This window comes from Microplitis demolitor, chromosome 4, assembly GCF_026212275.2.
Source record: "Microplitis demolitor isolate Queensland-Clemson2020A chromosome 4, iyMicDemo2.1a, whole genome shotgun sequence".
Classification (NCBI taxonomy): Eukaryota; Metazoa; Arthropoda; class Insecta; order Hymenoptera; family Braconidae; genus Microplitis; species Microplitis demolitor.
Window position 1 is genome coordinate 12,941,121 of NC_068548.1, and position 27,334 is coordinate 12,968,454.

The 27,334-nt window shown below is 29.9% G+C and overlaps 1 protein-coding gene across 4 annotated transcripts in view; it reads left to right on the forward strand.

The window, feature by feature from the left end:
• The window catches only part of LOC103571974 (afadin), a 194,357-nt gene that overhangs the window by 113,160 nt on the left and 53,863 nt on the right, over nucleotides 1–27,334 (forward strand). For all 4 annotated transcript variants that reach the window (XM_053738752.1, XM_053738754.1, XM_053738755.1 and 1 more), the window contains exon 8: nucleotides 18,132–18,250. In XM_053738752.1, coding sequence (XP_053594727.1) covers nucleotides 18,132–18,250 — 119 coding nt within the window. The remainder of the gene's footprint in view (nucleotides 1–18,131; nucleotides 18,251–27,334) is intronic.

A 27,334-nucleotide genomic window follows, 5' to 3' on the forward strand; every position in this document is an offset into this window, starting at 1 on the left:
CTTCACTTAACGCGTTAGACTTGTTTTCGTAAACACGTACGATGGATATGATTGTAATATCGATTGGTAAGCCCGTATCTAAATTTTTCAGACTTACACACACACACACACACACACACACACACACACACACACACGCGCGCGCGCGCGCGCGCATTAGTAGATTATGTTTTGACGAGTGAAGTCTATGCAGAGAAATTAGTACAACTGGTACTCATTAAAATCGGCTGAACTAAGCATCGCACGTGGATTAAAGACAACCTAAGTCGCTGTTATAAATTTGGCAGATTCCACCACATTGCTGGGAAATTCAACGGATCTGAGCACACAAACGCTTGTTGGCATTGTGAAGCGATAGATTACCCGGCGAACGGGTACAATAACCCTCCAGATTGTTCACTACTTGAAATTGAGAAATGGCGTGGTTATTGGTCACGTATCAAGTGCAAGGAGTTACAGAGCATACGAATTTGTGATCAATAGGAAGAAGAAAGCATAAGGTTTGTATCTAGGGAAATCTATAGCACAGTGATCTAGTATATAATCTTCTCTAACAGTATGCCACTAAAAGGGAAACGGCTATAGTACTTCATTTGGAGCATTTCCATAAATCGTCAAGACCTGACTGGTTCTTAGATCAATCGGGTACAACATCTATGTAGGTAGTTGATTAGACCAAATTTTCTCTACATGATATCGGAAACGGGGATTGCTATGCCTGGGTAAGATCGGGAAACTTAACCTTTATTAGTGGTTACTTTTCATCTAATGATACCTGAAGAAGATAAGCGAAGAACCAGCATTAGTTTTGAAAAGATGAATCAATAATCGAAGCTATATACTCGGTGTGAACCGAGCTACACTCGCAGTGTGATTCGGATATAGCAGAACCAGGAAAGTATATAATCATGTCGCGTATGATATTAAAAATACCTCAAATTTAGTCAGATAGGTTGATAATTTGAAGGCGCTAATCAAACGAGGGGTTTGTGTTATTCCGATAAAGATGACAAGGAAGATATGTGCCCAACTGACTTTTTAATGGAAACAAAGGATGTAACATTAACAGTCACTGAATCTCTGCGCTACATTGGGATGCAGATCAACAATAATCTAATGTTCAATGAACAAATAAAGAGGGCAACTCGTGTAATAAGGTGATTAACTAAATTGATGACAAACACGTTGAGCATAAGAACTAACGTTCGTAGCTTACTTATGAGTACCGTAAACGTGATTCGCCTATTTAGAACAGAAATCTATGTCGTTAAAACTCAGCCGTTACGTTTATAAAATACCGCTGGAAAGAGTTAAGCGGTGTGCTATACTGATAGTAGCTAATGCGTACAAAACGGTTTCTAAATCAGCTGTCCTCGTACTAGCAAGAACTATACATATGTGCCTCCTAGCGCTAAAAAAGTAGAGGATCTACGTCAGGAAGATCAACGGTGAAGAATCAAAAGCGGCCGAAGAAAATTAAAGCAAGGTAACACTTGAAAAGCGGAACAACCGGTGGTGAAAAACAGAAGTAAACACGTGGACTAAAAAAGTGATAACAAACTTCAAACCATGGCTGCCCAGAAAACACGGAAAGTGAGATTCTCACATTACGCAGTAGCTGATCGGTCACGTAAAGCTTAACAACTATCTCTACAAAATAAAAAAAGATGTGAGAAATCCAAAAGTGCATGCCTCGAAAGCTAATATTACATTTTAAAAAGTTTGAGACGCTGACGTTAAGCATTTAACGATGTTTGAATTTTGAGCATTTATTATATAAATTATTGTAGACAACTAGTGACATCAAGTATAATACTTTAATTCGATTGGGAACACAAGCGATGCGAGGAACTCCGAACTCTCGTATTATACACTATGCTACTAGTTATTTAAGGTACTATTTCGTATTTTTTGAGCTCCGAAACAGCGGGAAGTTCTAGGGATGACCATCAGGGTCAACCGATTTACCGATTTCTTATTGAACTTTTTTTTATATTAAAACACATCGGACAATTTGAAAAAAGTATTAGGCTTAGTCATTAGTGTTCCCTCTTTATATTGATGTGCTTTTCATAACGTTTAAGCCTAATATAAAAATAATATATGCAGTTTAACCCTTTAACGCTTCTGGGCGTTTCCCCCACTTTGTGGCCTGTAAAACAGACGGTGCGTATCTACGTTAGTTGTATCCGTGAGCTCTGGCAAACAGTGGCGTACGTAAAAATAAGAATTTAAAAAGAAAAGAAATTATGAGAAATTCATATTTAAAAAAAAAAAAAAAGTTGAAATTGAATTTCTTTTAAAACTTGCTATAATTGATAATATTGAAAATAGTTAATAAAATAAAATCGTTGAAAACATTAAAATAGCAAATAAAAGGGTACTAAAGGAACCCACAATATGAGTGAATTTCGGTAATGACTCAGCCCGAATCTCATAAACTGAGGTAGTGGGGAATGTGAGCGCACGCTGTAGGATATCCCCACTTTAACGCCGTGCGTACTATTTTGTCCGACTTCACCGTTAAAGGGTTAATGTGAGAAAATTGCATGATCTTGACAAGTCTGTTATAAAGCACAACCTCCTCGCTTCGCATTCGAGGCTTGCAATAATATACTCAGTGGTGTGTAGTTACTGCAGATACGTCAAAGAACGTGAGGAATACGTATTTTTCATTGCTCCAGACGGCCAGAACAAAGGAAAAGAGTGGAGACGTAGCTCAAGTAATAACGCTTGAAAAGCCCAAAAAAAAAACAACTGCTCAAGGAGCGCAAAAACAGCAGGAAGTTTTACGGCTGGCTCGCCCAATCAATCTGTTTCAATATGCGGGAAAAACAAATGGTAAACACCTTTGTTTTCCGAATCTCTTAAAAAAAAATAAATTGATCAATTTCAAATTCTAATCAGCTCTAAAACTTAGCAAAACGCGCTGATTGCTGCACGAATTACTTAATCCATTAATGCATTTGAGAAATATCGTAGAAAAAAATAATTTTTAAGTAGTATAGTCAAAGATACGAAGAGAAATCGACTTTCACCCATCTGTTTAATGGATAAAAAGAATTTTATGTAAGATTTAGTATGTTAAAAAATATATCGAAAATGGGTTGCCTGAACAAATCCTGTAAAGGCTATTTTTAATTCAAAATTCAAAATTGAATTTTTTTTCACCATTGCACTTCCCTGTTTAATCGACAATAGGACTGCATTTAAGATCGAGATTATATCGATTTTGTCTTCATCTTGTCTCGACTTATCAAAGCGACGCCAAGACGATACTATAGATTCCAATATCGAGACCAAGACCAAGACAATCAAAAATCTTGCAATGTCTTGACAAGAACCAATATAATGTAATAGATGTATGTAAAATAGTTTTATCAAGATTTTGTGCTTACACATGACTATAATTCGACAGTTAATTTGGGTTTATTGAATTTTCTGAAATCCTTTAAAGTAGAGATAAAACTTAAACTTAATAGGATTATTTATATTTCTATGGATATAAAGTGTCTGATTGGGAAATATCAAATGGGTATTTTAGTTTTGCTTTCTAAATTTTTCGCATTGAATAAATCAGAATTTTGATCTTACAATATACTAAAGGTGTCCTAGTAACACGTGTCTGAGCAAGATTCTGGAAAAAGCATCTTGAGTAAGATTCCTAGCTGCCATTATCTTTTTCTACGTATGTAGAAATTTTAAGACTTGAGCTAATCTTGAGCAAGCCATGCGTAACTATTTTCAACTACAGTCTTCCTCCAGAATTGAATTATAATCTGGCACAAATTTCTTGAGTAAGGCTTGCACTAGGCTTGTAATTTGAATCTGGTCACGGGTATCTGGAAGATACTATCTGCGGCAAGACACATACGTAGAAGAAGACACTAGCACCTATCGACATTGAGAGCAGACTTGATCAAGAATTGAAAAAGATTGTTACATGGGTGGAGAACAAGACTTATTGTGAATATTAGTTACTTAATTTATGAGTTATAAACTATATTTAGTATGTTATAACTTCAAAAAAATATAAAAAAATCTGTATTCAGAAAAAAATTTATATAAATAAATTACAATTATTAGTCAAATTGATGGTATGCGATTGAATAAATAGTTTATTTTACATATATTGTAAAATTTTTAATTTTTTTTTAAAGAAATATCCATTGAAATTTTTAACAGTGAGTATATGATAAGCATGTAAGATAAGATCATACGATTATAATATTATTGCTTACAATCATTTAACATTATTAATTTTATTACATGGAATTAAAATAGTATTATTGAATACTATGAAAGCTCGTTTGTTTTAAAAAAGAATGAAGAATTTAATGACAAATTCAAGACATTTTTAAAACTTGTCCCAATTATAAAATACAACCCAATGAAATATAATTGTGTAAACTATTAGTAGGAGAGCTAATGAGCAGTTTTAGGTAGGTTCTTGAGGCACAGCAAAATTTTGTGAGTGCTCCTAAAAGACCCCTAAAAAAGATAGTCGAGGTCTGGCTGGAGGCCCTTATTAAAAGAAATGATTTGAAACGATGAAAAAAAAAATTTTAAATAGTTTTTCATGCTTTTGAATACGTTGAATACTTTTGAATCGCCATTCTTATGGAAGTTTAACATTACAAATTGTTTCGAATTGTTTCTTTTAATCAGGGGGGTAGCGGTCCCCCGGCAACCCTTGCATTTTTGAAAACGGGAAATTTTCTTATTCAAAAAATGTTTTTGGAGCATTCTGATTTTTATATATATTTAAGTTAGATATGTAAATAATTGATATATGAAAAAGCCAGATCAATTAGTCAGCACTTAATGTTAGCCAGACTAGTGAAAAATGGTTTGTAAAACAAATTCAAAAAATGTTTTTGAGGTACTCTGAAATTTTGGGAGGGTAATATAGGTAATTAAAGATAAATAATCCCAAAAAGCCAGATCATTTTTATAGAACTTTCGATCTGTCAGATGGTCGTGAAAGTATCGCGTAAGTGCGTGTAAACAGCACTATGGGACGCTTAAGATGCGAAAGAGAGCGTATATCGGCTGTGCCTCTCGCTCAAGACCACTACGACGTGATTGCCTATCGCAAGATGACGTGACCTACAGTGCCCATGCGGTAGTTTATTCAATAATTTCGGAATAAAGAATTAATAATATTATATTATATTGTAACAGGGTAAATTTTAATAAACATGAATAATTAAATTAAGTTGAATTTGAATTTCGTTCCCGCCAATAACTGGCCAACGACCTCGTAAGTTACGAGTAGTATTGCGACTAGTCACCGGGTGTCACATGGATCACTAAGGCCCGTCCGTTCGTCATTTCCTTAGTCTAAGATAGTGGGAATAGGTTTCCGGAATAGTGAACGGGAGTGAAACGATATAATGGACTGCGGAACGAAAAACGAGGAGAGAGTTGTCCAGACGGCGAGAACACCGGACGGAAAAACATCACCAGGTAAATATATATGTCCGTTCACGCTTCACGTGGAACGAGGCGATTGATTAATTAATATTTAACTTGTTCACTAGTTATTAGGCCTTTAGGCCGATAATTATAATAATCAATAATTTAACAAAATACTAATACGTACTGATTATTGACAGGTTACAATATAACAAACAAGAAAAATTTATTTCCTGAGTGACAAGAGAAGGAGTAAGAGGAAAATAGACCGGCGGAAAATTAGAGTAGTTGAACGAGACACCAGATACGTTCCTTATCGAATTTGTTGAAGTTTTCTCAAGGTAAAAATTATAATTAATTAAGGCCTTTGATTTAATTATTAGAGGGCCGAATTAATTATAATTAATTTACATAATATCTTTCTGCTGGCTATGTGAATTAGATTGGTAGCACAAGGCCCGTCGGCTAGTTCAACCACGCGTCTCAAAATTTCCGTAAAATCTTTGCCGTGTACTCGTTGTTCTGTCGTAACTCTAAATTTATTCTATTCGAGGCCTCTCGGCTAGAATAAAATAAATTCTTCCGCGTAAATTATTCAATAAATAAATTCAATATTTTAATAAAAGTATCTCAGGCTTGTCGGCCGCTCTAGACAAAAGTTATCCGCGTGTAAGATCGTAAATTAAGACCTTGCGACGCCAATTCACCGGCCGAATGTTCTAGTCAATTTTAAACGTAATTCTAGTCGCAAAATTAATCATAAAATATATTTTAAATTAATGTTAAAATAATTCTAATTAAAATAATAAAATCGAAAATCAGAATTTTAAGACACTAGAAAATTTACGGTAAAATTGTGTCGAGTGAAATTTAAGAACGGATTATTTTGTCGGTAAATTGAATTGAATATTGAAATGCGTAGTAAGAATAATTATCAGAAAAGATTGAGTAAATTAAATAAATAAATTTTGGAAATGAATATTAATGGGTAACTTATCAGTGAAAAATTAATTAATTAATAATTAAATTAACACCAAAATTAATTAATTAATGAAAATATAAATGAATTAAATAAATCGTTGAAAAGAAATAAGAACTAAATAATTGTGAAAATTTTATGTGTAAATTTTATTAGTGAGATTTTTGTATTGGGAATATAGAGTCTATTCATTGGATAAAAGTTAGTGATGTCATTAAGTACAAAATTAAATAAAGTGAAGTAGAGTCAATTAAGGTAAAGGAAAACTGTGTTTGTGATTTAGGTCCGGTGGACATGTTAAGTTTATTTTAAATAATTATACATCCAGGGGATGGTTTTTAAACTAATGTTAAGGCTTACCGTCCAGGGGGCGAGGTATATTTAAGTGGGTGTGTGGGTGTGGAAACCGTCCAGGGGACAAGAAATTTAGTTTGTCATAAGAAAATTAGTTTGTCATGAGTATATTAGTTTGCCATAAGAAATAATTATTGTCACAAGGTAATGAAATAAAGCAAGGTGCTTAAAATAATAAAATTTGAATTAACATTATTTCAGCCTACTCTACGATTCCTCTTCTCACTCACAAAATATTACAAACGACCCTGAGTAATAAATTAAATTAATTTAATTAAAATAAAATCATATAACATCCGGTTCTGGAAGGCCGAGTCCATCTTCCAGTGACGCCCTAATATTCGACTATAATACTAGGTGCGACCAGACTTGGCAAGATTAGTCTCTCTGTCATAACATGCCTCGGGAAGTAAAGTAAGAAATGTCTCAGATCACATGTAATTGTTGGCCGAAGCGAAGCCGATGTCAACAAATATGTGATCTGAGGCTTTCTTATTTACTTCCCGAGGCATGTATACTATTATTCTCCTCGACAAAGGCGGAAAGCGACAACTTTGTTTTGCACAGCGAGATGGAAGTTGACACTTTCCGCTCGGAGGTGAGAAAAATAAAAAAAAAACATATTTTTTACCAAAACAAAAAAAAATTTTTTGTATGTTTATGACTACTATTATATTCTTTATTAAATTATCTTAAATTGCATTACTATTATTATTACTTTTTTTCAATTATATTATCTTTTTTCATTTCATTATTATTTTATTTTATTTTATCATTATTTTTTTTTTATTATTATTATATTATTTTGAATTTTATTATTACTATTATTACTGTGATTATTATTTTCAAAATTATTTATTTACTCCGAAATTATTGAATAAACTACCGCATGGGCACTGTAGGTCACGTCATCTTGCGATAGGCAATCACGTCGTAGTGGTCTTGAGCGAGAGGCACAGCCGATATACGCTCTCTTTCGCATCTTAAGCGTCCCATAGTGCTGTTCACACGCACTTACGCGATACTTTCACGACGATCTGACAGATCGAAAGTTCTATAAAAATGATCTGGCTTTTTGGGATTATTTATCTTTAATTACCTATATTACCCTCCCAAAATTTCAGAGTACCTCAAAAACATTTTTTAAATTTGTTTTACAAACCATTTTTCACTAGTCTGGCTAACATTAAGTGCTGACTAATTGATCTGGCTTTTTCATATATCAATTATTTACATATCTAACTTAAATATATATAAAAATCAGAATGCTCCAAAAACATTTTTTGAATAAGAAAATTTCCCGTTTTCAAAAATGCAAGGGTTGCCGGGGGACCGCTTCCCTCCAGCCAGACCTCGACTATCTTTTTTAGGGGTCTTTTAGGAGCACTCACAAAATTTTGCTAAGTGCCTCAAGAACCTACCTAAAAGTGCTCATTAGCTCTAGGACTATATTTCAAATTAATTTAAGAAAAATTTACCATAATTCAAGACCAAGACAAGATCTTGACAAGACAATCCAAGACGATATAATGAATTGACTGATTTTCGAGATCAATACGAAAAGGGAAGTGTCAAGATCGAGACAAGATCGTTGCAATCTTGTCTTGTCTCGGCTCGAGTGCATCCCTAGGACCAGCCCCTTAGGCAGGGTTACTAACTGAAATAAAAGTATTGATTTCATACATAGAACTCAAAATAATTATCAAATCATAAATATAATAAACAATAATTCTAATAGTTTTATGTATAGATCATAATTAGATAAATGATCAGAATAATATAGATATTTAAATAATAACATATAACTGCTATTAAATTCGTGCATATGCATTTTATTAGCTAGGAGGTGTTGTTCAAATCACGGTGAGATGGGAAAGCGCGCGCAGAGATTCACGTTTAAACCGCTACGTGACATACCTATACTTGATACTTATAATATGATGTACTAAATATTTCAAAAGGTATACCAGATCCTCACCTTTACGGTTTCTTGTAATCACTTTAGTATTTATTTTAATTGATTCGTTTGTTTAGAATCTATCGTCAACATACCGTTAAAGAGATTACTGTTCTCTGAATCTTTTTCGTGTATTTCATATTTCGTGGTTATACACCTTCCACTTTTTATCGTGATTAATTACATTTAGTTCTGCTCAAATCTATGCGTTTCCTTAAGAATAATTGTATACAAAAATTGAAAGTTTCATGTTTTTGGACTTTTTCGTTTAATTTTTTTTTTTTTCTCGAGGCAGCAATAGTTTACATCTTCAACTAAAAAAAGTTAAACTCCAAAATTAGAATATTTAAGCATCGCTCAAGAGTTTTGAATGCTTCCAAGTACTGTGTTATAGATGTTATCGCCTACTCTAAAGTATTAATGTTGAGGCATCTCAATTTTTCTCACCATTAATTTTCATCTTAGGGACTAAAAATAGAACCGAAGACATAGAAAAAATCGAATTATGAATACTATTCTTGTATACTATTCTTATTTTAATTCTATTTTTAGATTTTTTTGTGATTCTCATATTACCAAATTTTATTATTTAAGATTGTTCACTATATTTATTCGGATATGAAAAAGTTATATTCTGGTAAAACGATGATCATTGAGTTATAAAAAAATTCAAGAATTAATTCAAAGTATTGGATACATAGCATGAATCAATATTTAGGATTGTTGAGCGATGTTTATATATCTTTATTTTGAGCTAAAATTTTCTGCATATTATCAATTTTACAGATAAAAAGTATTTCTGCCATGAGAAAGTAAAATTTTAGAAAAAAGAAAAACCGAATTTTAATTATTTTTGTAATTTCCAAAATTCCTAAGCTACCTTTTGAAAATTTTTTATCAAGCTGATTATAGAAGATGGTTTTAAAAACATGTTAGATCAACAAGTTTTTATAAGAGACTAAATTCATGCAGTTGTCGTGGTCCTAGTATATGTAGAAACCTTTCGTAGATAAACTAGCTTGCCTGTATTTTTCGCTAGATTTCGCTATTTTCAACTTCCCGCTAAGAAAATTAAAAATTTTCGAAAATTCGGAAAGTTATTGGTTTCGGTCCAATTTTCGAAAATCGAATTTCTATCAGATCTTGACGTTTTGAGGTACTAGGAAGCTATTCTGACTAATTTCAAGATGATATCCAAGTATATGTAATGCATGTGTGTACGTACGTATGTAAATATCTGTAACTTTTGAATGGATGAACCGATTTTGATCGTCAAGGTACACGGAGAAAAAAAACGGTAACCATTGCTGCGCAGAACAGTAATCCAGTCAATGAGCGTGTTTGGGCGAAAGATTAAGTATAGTAAAAGCACATTTTGCTATACTTATATTTATTTAATTGACTGGATTACTGTTCTGCACAGTAATGGTTACCGTTTTTTTTTCTCCGTGTAGCATTCGACGCGGCTTGTCAATATCTAAAAGCTGTGAAAAATTGAGCTTGGTCAGTAGGGTTCGTTCAGAGATAAGGTAAATGTCCTAAGACCGGAACAAGACCCAATACCGGAACGATTTGATAATCATGACATTATATTTCAACTCGTACGCGATGAAACTAAATAAAACTTTCTTTATTTGAAACCTTAATCTTTCAGTTAAAAAATAAGATATAAAATAGATTTTAGAAAATATTTAAAATATGAAAAAAAAAATGTTAATTAGAGCAATAGTCTCGGATTCATGACTTTTTCATGTCTCTTAATGGTTTTGCTAAGAAATCAGTCAATGGTCTTAATCTTATAGAAAATGCATAGAATTACTTTTCAATAATTTTTTTTTTGTATATGCATCTTGAATGATCTAAAATTCAAGAAAACATATTAAAAATATGAAAAAAAATAGTATTATTATATTAATTTTACTGTTCGTCTATTGGTACACCAAAATGAACCCGTGCTCAGTACCAGAACAGCCAATCATATTAATGTTATCGATAGACATTAACGGTGAGTTTTATTGACTGGCTAAATCAAGTACAATATTAATTATTACTAGAGCCCGAATATTTAATGCAGTATATATGATTGTTATAAAAAATAGATTAAGTATAGATAAACTCTAATTTAAATCATAAAAAATAAATTTTTGTTTTTAGTTTTTTTTTTTTTTTTATTATTTCTCTAGTATAACCTCAAATGATTTATTTTGTTTCTATTCTTTAGTTCAAAATATTTATTTTCGTTGAATATTCAATCATTTTAAAATTTTAAATACATTTTACATTATGGGTGTGATATAGCAGACATCAGACAAATTTAAAATTATCAATAAATCGAGTAAATAATTAATAATATAAAATTTAAAAAAATAGCAAATTCAAAAAATTTTGAAATTAAGAGAGCTTTTTTTCTAAATATTATTTTTTAAATTATTTATCTTATTTATTTATAATTTTAAAGTTCTCTGATGTCTGCTACATTTATACTCGTTTTACATTAATATTATTTAATAATTATTAATATTTTCACCTTGAATAAATGCAAAAAATAACTTATTTTATTTACTGTTCCGGTATTAGGACAACCGAATTCCCGTATTGGGACAATGCTATTTCAGCGTTCCAGTATTGAGTATTTTGGGTGTCATAGAAAAAAATTTTTTTTTTATATTAAATTTAAGAAAAATGAACTAATTTGATTATTTTTGAATTGGTAAATGTCTATTCTATATGATGTAATAAATTATTTTGGTTTATAATTTATTTGAATATTTTTAAAACGTTAAAAATCAGTCATATACCCTTCGTCGTTCCGGTATTGGGACATTTACCTTATTACAAAAATAAAATTTTTTAAAAAATGTTTTTTTTTGGATAATTTGTAATGTGCTCGATAGATTGATTCTAAAATTTACTGGGCTCTAAAACTGTATAAACCGCGTCAAATGCCACCTCAACCATCAAAATCGGTTCATTCGTTCAAGAGAAACCGTTGTCGAAAGAATTGAAAATAAAAAGTTTTTTCAGTTTTTTTTAAATTTCTCAAAAATGACTACATAAATCAATTTCAAAATCTGATCAGCTTTAGAACTCAATAAACCTCGTCGATTGCCACCTCAATTGTCTCAATCGGTTAATTCGGTTGAGAGATGTCGTTGGACAAAAAATGGTAAAAAACGTTTTTTTTTTTTCGAAAACAAAGGAATACAAAAGTATTTTCGAGATCAAAAATGTATTCACAACGATTTTTTCGAGCTCAAAGAGCTCGAAAACAGCGGGAAGTTTTGGGGCTGGCCCGTAGGGTTAACCGACAGACCAATTTTTAAGTCGATTTCTTTAGAAATCAGACTATTGCAATGGATCTCATGATCGAATTATCAAAGAATTTCGCCACCAAATATCTTATATTACCTAGTAGAGTCAAAACATACAATCCACTTAAAAGTTTATATATGTATATAAATATGTATGCATGTATATATATTAGGGTGCTTCATTTGAAACGAACATTTTTATTTTTTAGCGGACACAAAAAAATTTTGTTATTTGTGTTGAGAGCAAAATTCCCTGAAAATTTCAACTCTTAATTTTAATTTTAAGTATTTCCTCTCGAGCATCAAAGTTTTCCCTTTTAAAAAGCATGTAAATCGAATAACTTCTCTTTTAACTTACTATAACTTAGCCCGGTTTTGAGCTATTGTTTTGAAACCAGTTTTTAATTGTAGAGTAATTGTTGCTTTTTCAAAGTGTATAAAACGGTTTTGGTCTAACTCGATCCATGTCGATTGTATCAGCTCCAAATGTCAATTTTTTCATTTATTTTTGTTAATAGTAAAGAAACGGCTCATCTTACAAAAAATATGCACAGGACCAATCTTTTAGCAAATTTTGTCTTCTACAAAATTGTTTTTGACACTTATATCGTTCAAGTGCACTGTTCATGAAGTGCATGCATTTGAAAAATTTTACAGTAAAAAAAATTATAAGCTTACGATAATATTAATCTTTTTAACTGTAAAATGTTAAAATGCATGTATATTATGATCAATGCATTTTAGCAATATAAGTGTCATGAGCAATTTTGTAGAAAACAAAATTTGCTAAAAGATTGATCCCGTGCATATTTTTTGTAAAATGAGCCGTTTCTTCACCATTAACAGAAATAAATGAAAAAAGTGGAAAATTGGCTTTCGGAGCTAATACAATCGACATAGATCGAGTTAGACCAAAATCATTTCATACAATTTTAAAAAGCAACAATTACTCTATAAATAAAAACTGGTTTCAAAACGACAGCTCAAAACCAGGCTGAGTTATAGTAATTGAAAAGAAAAAGTATTCAATTTACATAGTTTTTAAATAGGAAAACTTTGATGTTCGAGAGGAAGTACTTAAAATTAAAATTAAGAGCTGAAATTTTCAGGGAATTTTTCTCTCAACATAAATAACAAAATTTTTTTGTGTCCGCTTAAAAAAAAAAATGTTCGTTTCAAATGGAGCACCCATATATATATATATATATATATATATATATATATATTAGGGTGGTCCGTTTGAACGACTATTTTTTTTTTTTCGCTCCCACTGAAAAATATTGTTGTAGACATTGAAAAAAAAAATCGCTGAAAGTTTTAGCTCTTAATTTTAATTTTGAGTACTTTACATTTGATTTTGAAATTTTTCCATTTAAAATACATGGAAAAGTTAGGATTTTTTTTTTAATTCTCTATAGCTCAGTGGCGTTTTACGTTACGCTTATGTTCATAGGTGGGGTTTGTAGGTATTTAGTTGCTCTTTCAGAGCTTTCAAGAAATTTTACCCTAACTTTTATATTTTGAAGTGGGGTCTCGGTAGAAGTTAGTTTCTTAATAAAAAAACGCTGTTTTTTGCATTTTATCGGGAAACCGTCAGAGTTACGACTCAGATTTAACAAGTTATATTTTGGAAATTTGATGCTCTACAAAAAAGGACCTGTAATAAAATTCGTTAAAGTGGATAGGTAAGAAGTTATGAGGCTTTTAAAATTGAAAAAAAAATAAATATCAATTATTTGGTATGTTTAACGTAAGTTAAACATAAAAAAAATATTTATTTATAGGTCTTTTTTTTTTTTTTTAAGCTAAACACAACGTATAACTGACAACATAATTTAAAAAAAAAGTTAATTTGTATATCATTAATTAATTAATTTGCATCAATTCGTATTTTGATATTTTTTATTCATTTTTGTTTTATTTCTTTGCATTTCTCTGAATAAATTCTTTTTTAGTAAGTACTGTATTCCGTGACCTTGAATTGGAGTTAATTCCGAAACCTACTTTGATTATTATCCGACGAACAATTTTCTTTTTTTTTTTTTTCTATTTCGCGTGCCTCAGAATGCAAAAAAATTTCGTCTTATCTACTTCATAAATTGTTTAATTGATGCTGAAGAAATATCATTCTATTTATTTATTTTTTAAAATTATGTTGTCAGTTATACGTTGTGTTTAGCTTAAAAAAAAAAAAAAAGACCTATAAATAAATATTTTTTTTATGTTTAACTTACGTTAAACATACCAAATAATTGATATTTATTTTTTTTTCAATTTTAAAAGCCTCATAACTTCTTACCTATCCACTTTAACGAATTTTATTACAGGTCCTTTTTTGTAGAGCATCAAATTTCCAAAATATAACTTGTTAAATCTGAGTCGTAACTCTGACGGTTTCCCGATAAAATGCAAAAAACAGCGTTTTTTTATTAAGAAACTAACTTCTACCGAGACCCCACTTCAAAATATAAAAGTTAGGGTAAAATTTCTTGAAAGCTCTGAAAGAGCAACTAAATACCTACAAACCCCACCTATGAACATAAGCGTAACGTAAAACGCCACTGAGCTATAGAGAATTAAAAAAAAAATCCTAACTTTTCCATGTATTTTAAATGGAAAAATTTCAAAATCAAATGTAAAGTACTCAAAATTAAAATTAAGAGCTAAAACTTTCAGAGATTTTTTTTTTCAATGTCTACAACAATATTTTTCAGTGGGAGCGAAAAAAAAAATAGTCGTTCCAAGCGGACCACCCTAATATATATATATATATATATATATATAAATATATGTATTAGGGTGCTTCATTTTAGAGCAACATTGTTTTTATCAAGTCCTACCTGAAAATCTTGTAGTCGGTGAAAAAAAAAAATTTTGAGCCGCATGGCAGCTCTTAATTCCGATTTTGACCGGTTGCAAATTAATTTTTTATTTTTCCCATTTAAATAACATTGGAAAATGATTTTTCATAACTTTTTCCTTCCGCTCACCGTAATAAATTTTTTTTTTTTGCATTTTGACTCATAGACATTTGTAGAGGACTAAATTTGCGACAAAAAAGGTCCTTTGAGTCGAGTCCGTAACTCGATTAGATTTCTACACAAATCTCTTCTTAGATTGAATTTTCGTAAAAATAACACTAAATCTTATCGAGCGCCCAAATTATTAATAATGGATAAAAAATGTAGAGTACAATCTCGTAGGAAATTTTATGCCCTACAATTTTTATAATCAAACAAAATTTATCCTAACTCTCGAAGTTTAGTAACTACAGCCTCTTAAAATATAAAATTGGGGAAAAATTTAGTTTTTACGTTTCCAAGAACTAATTTAATAAATCTACGTGAAAAAGTCGAACCGACAAATTGTGATAGATATACTAATACTACTACATAAGTTGTGCATGAATTTTAGACCTAACATAAATAATCAAATTACTTAAATAGTTTAAAAAAAGTTTCTTGAATATATGAGACTTACAAAACCAGTACTAGCTGTAGAATAATTGATTAAAAAAATTTTACTGCCGTTAGATTTTAGTAAGTCCGATGACATACAATTTCTGGATTCGACTTTTTCACGTAGATCTATTAAATTCGTTCTTGGAAATGTAAAAACTAAATTTTTCCCCAATTTTATATTTTAAGGTAGTTCACTCGCGACCTCGTAGCCAAAAGTATAGCGTAATCGCAACTACAAAAAGTTAGAGATACTCAATGCGAGAATATTTTATTTTTGTGGGAGACTGTATACAATACATTTTAGTTTTAAATTTACAGATACACACTAATACAATCACACTGATGAGTATAATAAATGTGGCAACGCTGAAAACATTTATATTGAATAGTCTATAGATTAAACGTATAGGTAGCAATCTTTATATAGTGTGAGTTTAATATACGTGTACTTTGTTATTATTGACAATCACAAATTTTGGATAGAATTAATTTTTGTGCATATTTTCATAAATTTTTTTTAAACTTACAAGAAAACCACAATTAAAAAGATAAAAATTGTTCAATGTGTGCTACTTTCAGTATCATAATTTTAAAAAATTCTAACACTATTAGAAAAGCTCGGCTGACCAATTTCAAAATACAGTAACTGACAAAAATAATTTTTTTGAAATATGTATAGAATCATGTTCACAAAACTTCATTGGAACTAAAAATACTAAAAAGTCGATTTTTAAAAATTTGTCACTTACTGTGTTTTGGAATTGGGTAGCCGAGCTATCATTAATATAAGTTAATATCAAAAAATAATTTTTTTGTTTTTTTTTAAATCATTGAACAAATGTTTAACATTCATAAAAATTATTTCGAAAAATTTTCCAAAAATTTTTTTGACTTCCAATACTTTCATGCTCAAAAATTAACCTAACTAAGTGACATTTGAATTTCCACCGGTTAAGTATGATGACTGCAACGTTGCCGAGTTGTGATTGCTGTACCTCACCACACGTCAGGTATTTTAAAATTTTTTATATTTTAAAAATCAATATTTTTTAATCAAATCGGTCAAAAAATTCAGAGTTTTTTTCAAAAAATTTCTAATTTTTTCATTTAACAGTGGATAAGTTTTTTAAAAAAATAGTAAGAACCGTTTCCAAGATATTCAGGAAACTACATGTTTTTCTTATACTTGGTAGATCTCTAGCATGTTAATTATGCACTTATTGGTTGTTAATATCTTGTCTTACAATCGGTAAAAAAATTTCGTTTTTTTTTTCATTAAATATTAGACATTTTTGTTGATCTCATATTTTGATTTCATCGCATTCCTACACTGTGAAAAATTCCCATTAAATTTTACTATGGCCGCATTGTAACCCCGGACCATAAGAAAACTGTCCCAATCGTGTCGTCTGAGCATACCGTTTACTATGGGACACTTGTAAATTTTGTATCAGTTTTCTTATGGTCCGGTGTTATAAAGCACCCATAGTAAAATTTGTTAAAAATTTTTCACAGTGTAAGAAAAGTCGTTTTGCGAGTAAACTACCTTAAGGAGCTATAGTTACTAAACATCGGGAGTTAGAACAAATTGTTTGATCACAAAAATTGTAGGACATAAAATTTCCTACAAAATTGTTCCCTGCATTTTTTATCCATTATCAATAATTTGGGCGCTAGATAAGATTTAGTGTTATTTTTACGAAATTTCAATCTAAGAAGCGATTTGTGTAGAAATCTAATCTAGTTACGGACTCGACTCCAAGGACCTTTTTTGTAGCAAATTTAGTCCTCTACAAAAGCCTATAAGCCAAAATGCAAAAAAAAAAATTTAATACGGTGAGCGGAAGGAAAAAGTTATGAAAAATTATTTTTCAATGTTATTTAAATGGGAAAAATAAAAAATTAATTTGCAACTGGTTAAAATCGGAATTAAGAGCTGCCATGCGGCTCAAAATTTTTGTTTTTCCACCGACTACAAGATTTTCAGGTAGGACTTGATAAAAAAAAAATGTTGCTCTAAAATGAAGCACCCTAATGTATACATCTATATAATATAACGCGCCTTGTCATCATGATAGCGCCCGCAATTCTTAGCGGATTTTGATGGAATTTTATACACTTGTTTATTAGACAATTACTTTCATCAAGTTCGAAGATGAGCCCAATCGGTCAATTAGTTTGGAAGTTGTGGGTGTTTCAAATTTTTTTTAATTTTCATAAAAATGAATTTTCTGGCTTTATCCTTAAAAAACTTTTCAACCGAAAATGACAATTTAATTCTGTAAAAAGTATCTCGAAATTTGCACGATTAGCTTTAATTCTCACTATATTACTTATTTTTCTAAAGATCTTGTCTACCAATTTGATAAACTAGAAAATTTCACAAATAACTAAAAAAGCTTATTTTTGCAGCTTAGTCCTTTAATAACTTCGGAATGATAAGGCAAAACTCATTTCCTCGAAATTCATGCTGAAGCTTACAAAATAAGTATTAATTACACTATTGTAGCTTTATTGTATTTACATATATAAGAAATCAACTTTTCCATTCCGGGTAAGGCTGGATGGTTCTTTTTTTTTTTTTTTGTTTATCTCGACTAAATTATTATTCCGATACATTTTATCTACAGAATGTAATTGTCTGTTAATAGAATGGAGCTGTCATCAAATTCGGTCGGCTGCATACCTTTCGATTTATTGATCCTGCCCCTGAAGATCGAATCAGGCAGTGTCATGACTCAAATAAGCAAATGGAGTACAGCCGGGATCGGTAAGACAAATCTGCTGGTTATATTTATTATGTTTTTCAAACAATTCACTTTTTTATTTAGTGTTCATATGTTATATGGCTTTAATGACTACTCCTAAGCTACCTAAAACTCGTTGCTATGTAGAATTGAAAAATCTTACAAAATTATTAAAATCGAGAGATGAAAAAATAATTCTGGCAGCCAGAATAGAAAGTAGATTTTTTCAAGACGTTCTAGAGATTCCGGATACTCATGAATGCAGTAAAATTTATCATGAAACGAAAATCAAAACAAGTTATAGACTATGAAAATGTTATTGGTATATGATGCCAACTATACATTGGGGTGTCCCGAAAAAAACAAAAATTTTTTTTTAACGTCTTATGGTCACAAAAGTTACTTTATATATAATCACTGAGAGACAAATTTATTCGCCAGGAATAATAACGCGTATTAGAATTTTTTCCAAAACACCACAACATATTAATAAATATTAATTATATAGAGCATGAATTTTATTTTATAACAATAAATTCGATAGCAGGAAAATCAATGAGAGTATTATCAAAAATAAAATTTTTTTAATTAGTATTTAATAAAATTTTATCAGACACAAATATGCATTTACCAAAATCACCGCAAGTACCGCTTTATGACGGCCATCTTTAATTCGTTGGAAAGTGTCAAATGTGACTGCCGTTGATTAAAAAAAAAAAATATTTAAATAGTGAAATATATACATGAGACGTTTAATAAAGGAAAATTTTCAATAATAACAACGTTTTTTTCGAAATGATTTGTATTTTAATTATTTTTTCATGAATTTAACCTATCTTCAAGAATTAAAAATGTTTTTTTAACTATACTGGAATTAATTTGTACATTTATAAAAAATGAAATTGTTATTAAAAATTTCAATTCTTTAATAATTCATGTGATATTAAAAAAATGTCCACGTTTCTAAAATCGCCCATAGTCTAAACCATAAGATTCCAACCTAGTTAAAACTCTTTACTTCAAATTTAAAGATAACTTTTAATATTTTGGTATTATTTACTGCCTATAAATAAATTAATCTGTAACAAAATTTTTTAATATCAATTAATCGATGGAATACAACGACTTTTTAGATTGGACTTATCGATTTATTAGTTACCCGTGAAAAATGACTCATACATGGCCATGTATGAAAATTGGCCAAATATGGCCATATATGACCATATATGGCTATACATGGCTTGATACGGCCATATATGACTATGGATAGAAATTTTAACTAAATTAAAAAAAAAAATTTTTTTTTTTTTTTTCAATTATTTCGGCGACGCAGAGATTATCAGGTATGCGAATGATTAAACTTTTAATCGAAATGAAAATTTTTAATTCAGAGAAAAAACGCTAGACTTATCAATATCCGTACCCGCTTTAGTAGGATTCTCGAACCCCGGACCTTCCGTACGAGAGACCGACGCTTTTTTCGACTAGGCTATACGACCGACAGTTACAACAAAGTTGAGTTGTGCTACGTAAGGTTCAAAGAATATAATCACTTTCGAAAAAGCAAAATATAATCATCAATATGCTATTAGTGATATTAAAAAAATTTCCTATTTTTTTAACCCTGCAACATCCTGTTTATAAGTAATTGTAATAGTCGAAAAATTAATCATACATGGCCATGCATGACCATACATGGAGCATATATGGCCATACATGGAGCATATATGGCCATACATGGAGCATATATGGTCATACATGGAGAATATATGGTCATACATGGAGCATATATGGCCATACATGGACATACCAACTTTTTTAATAGTCATACATGGCCATATATGAACCATACAAGACCATGTATGGCCATACATGTTTTTGTATGACTGTATATGGCCATGTATGACTGTATTAAAAAAGTTTGTATGCCCATGTACGGCCAGATATGCTTCATGTATGGCCATATATGCTTCATGCATGGCCATATATGCTCCATGTATGAGCCATATACGGCCATGTATGATTCATTTTTCACGGGCATTTACAAATTAATGTGTTTAGTATATGAACAAACACGTAGTCGATACTAATAAACACGTATTAAATACTAATAAAATTTGAAACGGGATTGTAATAAAATTCTTATTTGTATTGAGAAAACTTTTTATTTGCGCATGACCATACTACGTGTTTTATTAAATACAAATAAATTTCATTACTACACTGTGAAAAATTCCCAAAAAATTTTACTATGGGCGTATTGTAACACCGGACCATAAAAAAACTGATACAAAATTTACAAGTGTCCCATAGTAAACGTATGCGCATAGGTCCCAATTGTGTCGCCTGCGCATACCGTTAATGGGAATTTTTCACAGTGTATTAAATAAAATTGTCTCTCAGTATATTATTAAAAAAAAAATCTTGACCGAATTTCGGCCAGATATCTTTAAAATTGAGCTATCACAACGGGGGGTCCCCTTTTCCATTTAAAATACACGTGGAAATTTTTCATTTTAGTTTTTCGTTCTTCAGACCATGAAAGAAATTTTTTTTGTAAATTCCTCCTAGTATAATTTCGTAGGAAATTAAATTCTCTACAAATAAGAGCTGATGCATTATGAGCGTAAAACAAATTGTAAAAAAGTTACGGGGCTTCAAGCTTTTAGTTTCCTCATTGTTAAATTTTTGACTTCCCGCTAAGAAAATTGCAAATTTTCAAAAATTCAGGAAGTTATTGTTTTCACCCCGATTTTCGAAAATCGAGTTTTCATGAGATGTCGACGATTTAAGGTCCTAGGAAGCTATTCTGAAGCTGTGTGTGCGCACGCGCGCGCGCGCGCGCGTGTGTGTGTGTGTGTGTGTGTGTGTGTGTGTGTGTGTGTGTGTGTGTGTGTGTGTGTGTGTGTGTGAAATGTTTCAGATCTCACGTAATTGTTGGCCGAGGCGAAGCCGATGTCAACAAACATGTGATAAATTAATGTAACGGGACCTAAATCCACCTACACCGACCGGAAGCCGTTTCCTCATCCTTTTGGGTATACACGCGCTGCGAAGCATCCCCATCTTTTGACCCAGACGACACTCTAAATCGAAAAATATAATTGACAATTAACGTGGACATTAAACGGAGGTATAATCAAAAATCCTCATTGCGCGCGGTATCTAATCACAGCCATCACGAGTCCTACCTGTCTCGGGCCAAACACTGCTCCCATCTCAGAAAATAAAGAGACTCTGGTCACAGTGGGCTTGAAAAGGCCTCCCATGGTACCAGACTCGCAGCGCTGGTCAACATGCTTGCGTAGGATTGGTGGTGGGGCTCAAGTTCTTCCCATACCCTATGTAAAAGGTTTCCTCCACTTGTTTCTTTCGGGTTCCCAACAAGCAATTATCCACTTGTTCATCCCCTGATAGATTTTCTACTTTCCGTGTTGTTTTAACACTCTAATTATTTAAGTTAAATCAAAGATAGAGGGCAGCACGGGAACCAACATGTGATCTGAGGCTTTCTTATTTACTACCCAAGGTGTCAATATTATTTTTCTCTTCGACGGAGGCAGAAAGCGGCAACTTCGTATCGCACAGTGGGGCACAAGTTGACGCTTTTCGCCCAGAGGGGAGAAAATTTTTTCTTTCGAGTCTACCCAGGTGAAATTATTTGGCCGAGAAAGAGCCCAAACAGCTTAATTTGGCCGAAATAACACCAAAAAAATACAATAAATCATTGCACAATGTAAAAAAAACCAAATTTACTCCGTCATTCGGAATTTCGGAGTTATAAAAATAAAATCACTCCGCATCCGGAGGGAATTAGGAATTGTTTTTTTTTTAGCAGATTTTATTTAAATCCACATTCACTCCGGTTCGGAGTTTTAATACTTTAATAAATTTTAGTTCAATAAAACTAACTGTTTATACTCTTTCTAAACTCGAATTAGTGGAAATAAGTGAGTATTCACTAATTCAAAGTGCAAATCGAACCACTAGATAAACATAATTATTTCAATAAATAATTGATCCAGGTACTAATAATTAACCATAAAAAATTATGTTTTCAATTTCAATTTATAAAATGTTTTAGTAACTCACTAAGTTATAATTTTATACAAGACAAAGTGAAAACATTCAATTATTTAATAGTTATAGTGACGTAATTTTTATGGGAATACTTAATTTTTTGGTACAATATAAAATTTTCGTTCGTGGTATCATTGATGTAAGTTATATGACAGTTCGTGGATGAGTGAAAATATATTAATAAGCGAAAATGAAAAATCGATCTGTAATTTCATACGAGTAAAATTTTTCATTATTAGCAGATTATAATTTTAAACAATTATTTCTTATGAATTCATGTATAGGGAGCTTGTAATTGTTTCATAGTCAATATATATGTCTAAATATAAAAGACTTAACTCCACTATGTATTAGTAATTTTTTTTATAATTAACATGTTCTAAAACTTCCCTTCGAAATTATATTCACTCCGGAAGATTGAAGAAATAGAAAATCATTCACTCCACGTTCACTCCAGATTCATTTCGCGTTTACTACGCAAATTTTTTACAGTGTAACCATAGTAATTAATCATCTAGGAAAAACGAGTTACATATGACCATACATGACCATATATAGAGCCTATATACTTTTTAAACAATTTCATATATAACTATATAACCAAAATTACACACATCACAATTACTTACATACCAGATTTTATAGTGCTCGAAAAAAAAAAAAAGTAAGAAATTTCTTTATTATAATATATATTGTATACCAATAACAGCTTTTCGATTATGTTTTGATGTTTTGAAAGTGATGAATCGTTTGAATCTCATATAGCACAAGTAAACTTAATAGTCACTGTCAGTAGCGTAGCCTAGTCTTTAAAATGTCGGTCTATCGTTCGTTAGGTCCCGGGTTCGAATCCCACTCAAGCATATGCAGTTAGTTGATAATTCTAGAGTTTTTTCTCGAAACAAAAAAATTCTACTAGATTTAGAAATTAAGATAATTTGGTAGCCGCATTCCGAAGTCAAAACAGTATCAAAATTATTATTTTTTTTTTGATTTCAATCATTCAATGAAGTTCATAATAATTTAAGATAATCAATAATTATATATTATAAGCTATAATTAATATGCAGAAACAAATAGTCATAATTTCTTTTTAATTACATAAATTGTTTTGACTGCAACCAAACAGTACCAACAGTTGTTATTTTATGAAAATTGGTACTTCTGTTTACACTAGTTTCTTTGACAGTTTAATGTGTATCACGTGCATGTGTAGTAAATATAACCTTATAATCCCGGTAAATTTTTAAAAGTTCATAATAATACGATAAAAGTAACTGACACACAATTTAATAAGAAAAAAAATTGTTAAATAAATAAATAAATCGGTGATAGTATGGCACAGATCAGCCAAGTTAATAAATTGTTATTATTTTAGTGACAAAAAATTAATGTGACACAATTTATTGTTACCATTTGAACAGTGATAATTATTAATATATAGTTTATCTTCAACTATTTAATTTGGATTTTTTTATCAATCTAATACCCCATACACATCAAATAAATATTTAATTTTATTTATAAATATAAATAATATACTACTCTTCACACCTAATAATTTTTTAATTTATAAAAAACATTCATTATTTTTTGTTTAATTTTAATAATTGAAATATAAACTTTCCCGTAATTTTTACACATCTTATCTTATTAATGATAAGTATTCATGATTATTATTCATTTAACTCTTTGGTTTGTATTAATTACCATTCCAGTATTTAACGATCATCATTTAAATATATGTTTATTCTTTGAATGTAAACAATAATTCAAATTTCGCTCGCACAGCAGAACCACCATTTTTCCCTAGTATAAATATGAGGGGCGCAGAATAAGTTACAAAACAAAGACAGAAATCTTTCTGTCACACAAAAAAATTAATTTAAAAAAAACCATGAGGTAAATTGTTTCGAAATTTGGTAGATAGATATTTTAGATATTATATCGTAGACTGAATAGTTTTGTGGCCTAGGTTAACTGTGCCATTTTTTTTTTTTTTTTCAAATTATCAACCTCCTGTTAAGTTGAATAAAGACAGCCATAAGAGCCCATGTATTTTTACGAAAATTTAATTAATTATATTTCTTAAACGGTATGGTATAAAATTCTGGTGTTTCGTTTTTAAGGGCTTAAAAATATAATCTTTGAAATTATCGCAATTGAAGTGAGGGTTAACTGTTGGAGATTTGACTACCAAATTACCTTAAATTAATCACATATCTCATAATTCCCGCATCACCAAAATTATTGAACAAAAAAAAAAAAAAGTACAGAAATCGAGTAATTTTTTTTTTAATTTCTTCCTTTCGCGCAACTTTTTTTTATGATAAAAGTAAACTTGTGACCAAATTTCATCCAAATCGGAAGGAGTCGATTCCAACTATTGGTCGATTTGACATGAAATGACCCACCCTCGCAACCTTGAGCTCACCGTGGAAATATTGTGGAAACACCGTGCAACCTATACAGTTTCCACGCTGTTTCCACGGTTGATTTGTTCCATTTTTCCACGATATTTCCACGGTAGTTTTTCGCTGGGTCCACGGTGTTTCCACACCAATCTACGGTAAAAACACAATGAATAATCACGGTGATTTCACGCTGAATCCACGTTCGTTACACTTTGAACCCATAGTTAATCCACAATGGTTTCATTGTGCTTATGTCATTGATCCACAGTGAAAACACGATGTATTTACGATGGGTATGCAATTAGTTTTCTCAATGATCAAACGAAGAATCCACGGTAAATTCGCAGTGATTATATAATAGTTACACAGTAATAACATCGAGAATTTACGATGAAAACTCGATAATCTAACAGTAACAACATTCTGTCTATGAGAAATTAATTTATAAAAAATCGATTGTGTGGCATCTACTTAACTGGGAAACTCTTACCAATATTATCTGATTGAATAATTAAAAAAAAGCGCTTATGAGAGCTTATCTATAACAGTTAAATGAACATCTTATTTATATTTATGTCCAACAATTTCTATTAAAATAAATAAAAATTTCTTTAAATATTTTTTCAATAATTTGATTTCTTTCCACTTAATGTCAAAATTATTAGGATTTTTTTATTTTTTAACTGGTCATAATTTTAAATTCTAATTGAAAATTATAAAACGATTAAGTATAAACTATTAATAATTAAATAATTCTATATAGTTACAATTTAGCGATGTATATATAAAGATTGGCCAAAAAAAAACTAATTTTTTTAAGTTAACTTCTTTTGGCACGTTTAGTAGAGAGTAAAATTGAGAGCTGCACGAGCAAGCGTACCGCAAAAACGACATGATGAAGTTGGCCACCAAATATAATTAAAAGTGTATATTTATTTTACTGACTATTAGGTTAACTCGTATACAGAATAATCGCAAAGTATCCAACAAAACATGTGGTTAAATTCGGAATCAATAGAAAAGCCAATCTATGAAAAACATTTCATATACATTCATTATAAATTGTGAATTATTTATATAAATATAAATATATTATCTATAAATGTTTCCTAAATTATGGTGTAAAAAACGTATCAATGATAAAAAATTTGTTAAAACTTTAAGTGTTTGAAAAATTTGAGGTTATTTTTTTTAAATTGTGTAAAACCTTTGAAAGTTTTAAGTATTTGAAGTTGATTTTATGTAAGTATTATTTTTAATAAGTTAATGAAATAATTACTAATTTAAGTAATAAGTAATTGAACATTTCATGAGACATATTTATTTTTAATAAATAAATAAAAACAATTTTCATTATTTTTAATGAGTAATTTTAAAAAATTTCAACACATTGTAACAAAAAAAAAATCTATGCATATATACATTGAAAAAAAGTAATAATAAATAAATTTTATTGTTTTGAGAAGAAATAAACATATAACAACAAATTTTATTTTTAAAAAAAGAGAAATAATTTATTTTTTTGCGAAAATGAAGAATTTCATTCAATATTAAAAGATTTTAGTAAATACATTAATTTTAGAGTTACGTTACAATTATTTACAATTAACAACTGTAGATAAATAAATTACACTCAATAATTTTATAATATTTTACCCATTTTGTAACGAATGAAAACAAAATATAAATTAAAAACAAAAAGTAAATAAATGAATTTTATTTTAAAAGAAAGGGAAATAATTTATTTTTGCAAAAGAATTAATTAATTCTCTTTCTTGTAAAATTAAATTTGTTATTATATATTTTTTTTTGTTAGAATTTGTTAAAATTGTCTTAAATTACTCATTCAAAATAATGAAAATTGGTTTTAATTATTTATTGAAAATAAATATGTCTTATGAAAATATTCAATGTCTTATTACTTAAATTAGTAATTATTTTATTAACTTATTAAAAATAATACTTACATAAAATAAACTTCAAATACTTAGAACATTTAAAGTTTTTACACAATTTTTCAAATTAACTTCAAATTTTTAAAAGACTTTTAAAGTTTTGACACAATTCTTATCATTGATAAATTTTTCACACCATAATCTAGGAAAAATTCATAGATAATATTTTTATATTTATATATACATATCACAACTTATAATCAATATACATGAAATGTTTTTCATAAACTGGCTTTTCTGTCGATTTCAAAAATAACCACGTGTTTTGTAATAAGTATGATAGTTACGCCGGACAAGTAAAAAGATTTTGGAATTTACTACAACTTGACTTCAAGCTCCAATAACTTTTGAGCAGATGGATTTATCAAAAAATGATAAGAAACTTTTTGCAAAACGTTTAATTTTCTACGAAATAATATCTCATAGTTCTAAATGAAAATTATGAAAATCTAACTTATTATACACGTTACTCAGACGTAAATAATGAAAAAAAATATCTGGTGTTAAATCTAATAAAATATGTTTTAGTTATAGAATGTAATTATAGAAATAACGATTACTGATTTTAGTATATTGACTACTGGTTAAGTTATTTAATGACTTACATTTAATCTAAATATTGTAATCTCCAGCATTATCAATACAATTAATATTATTA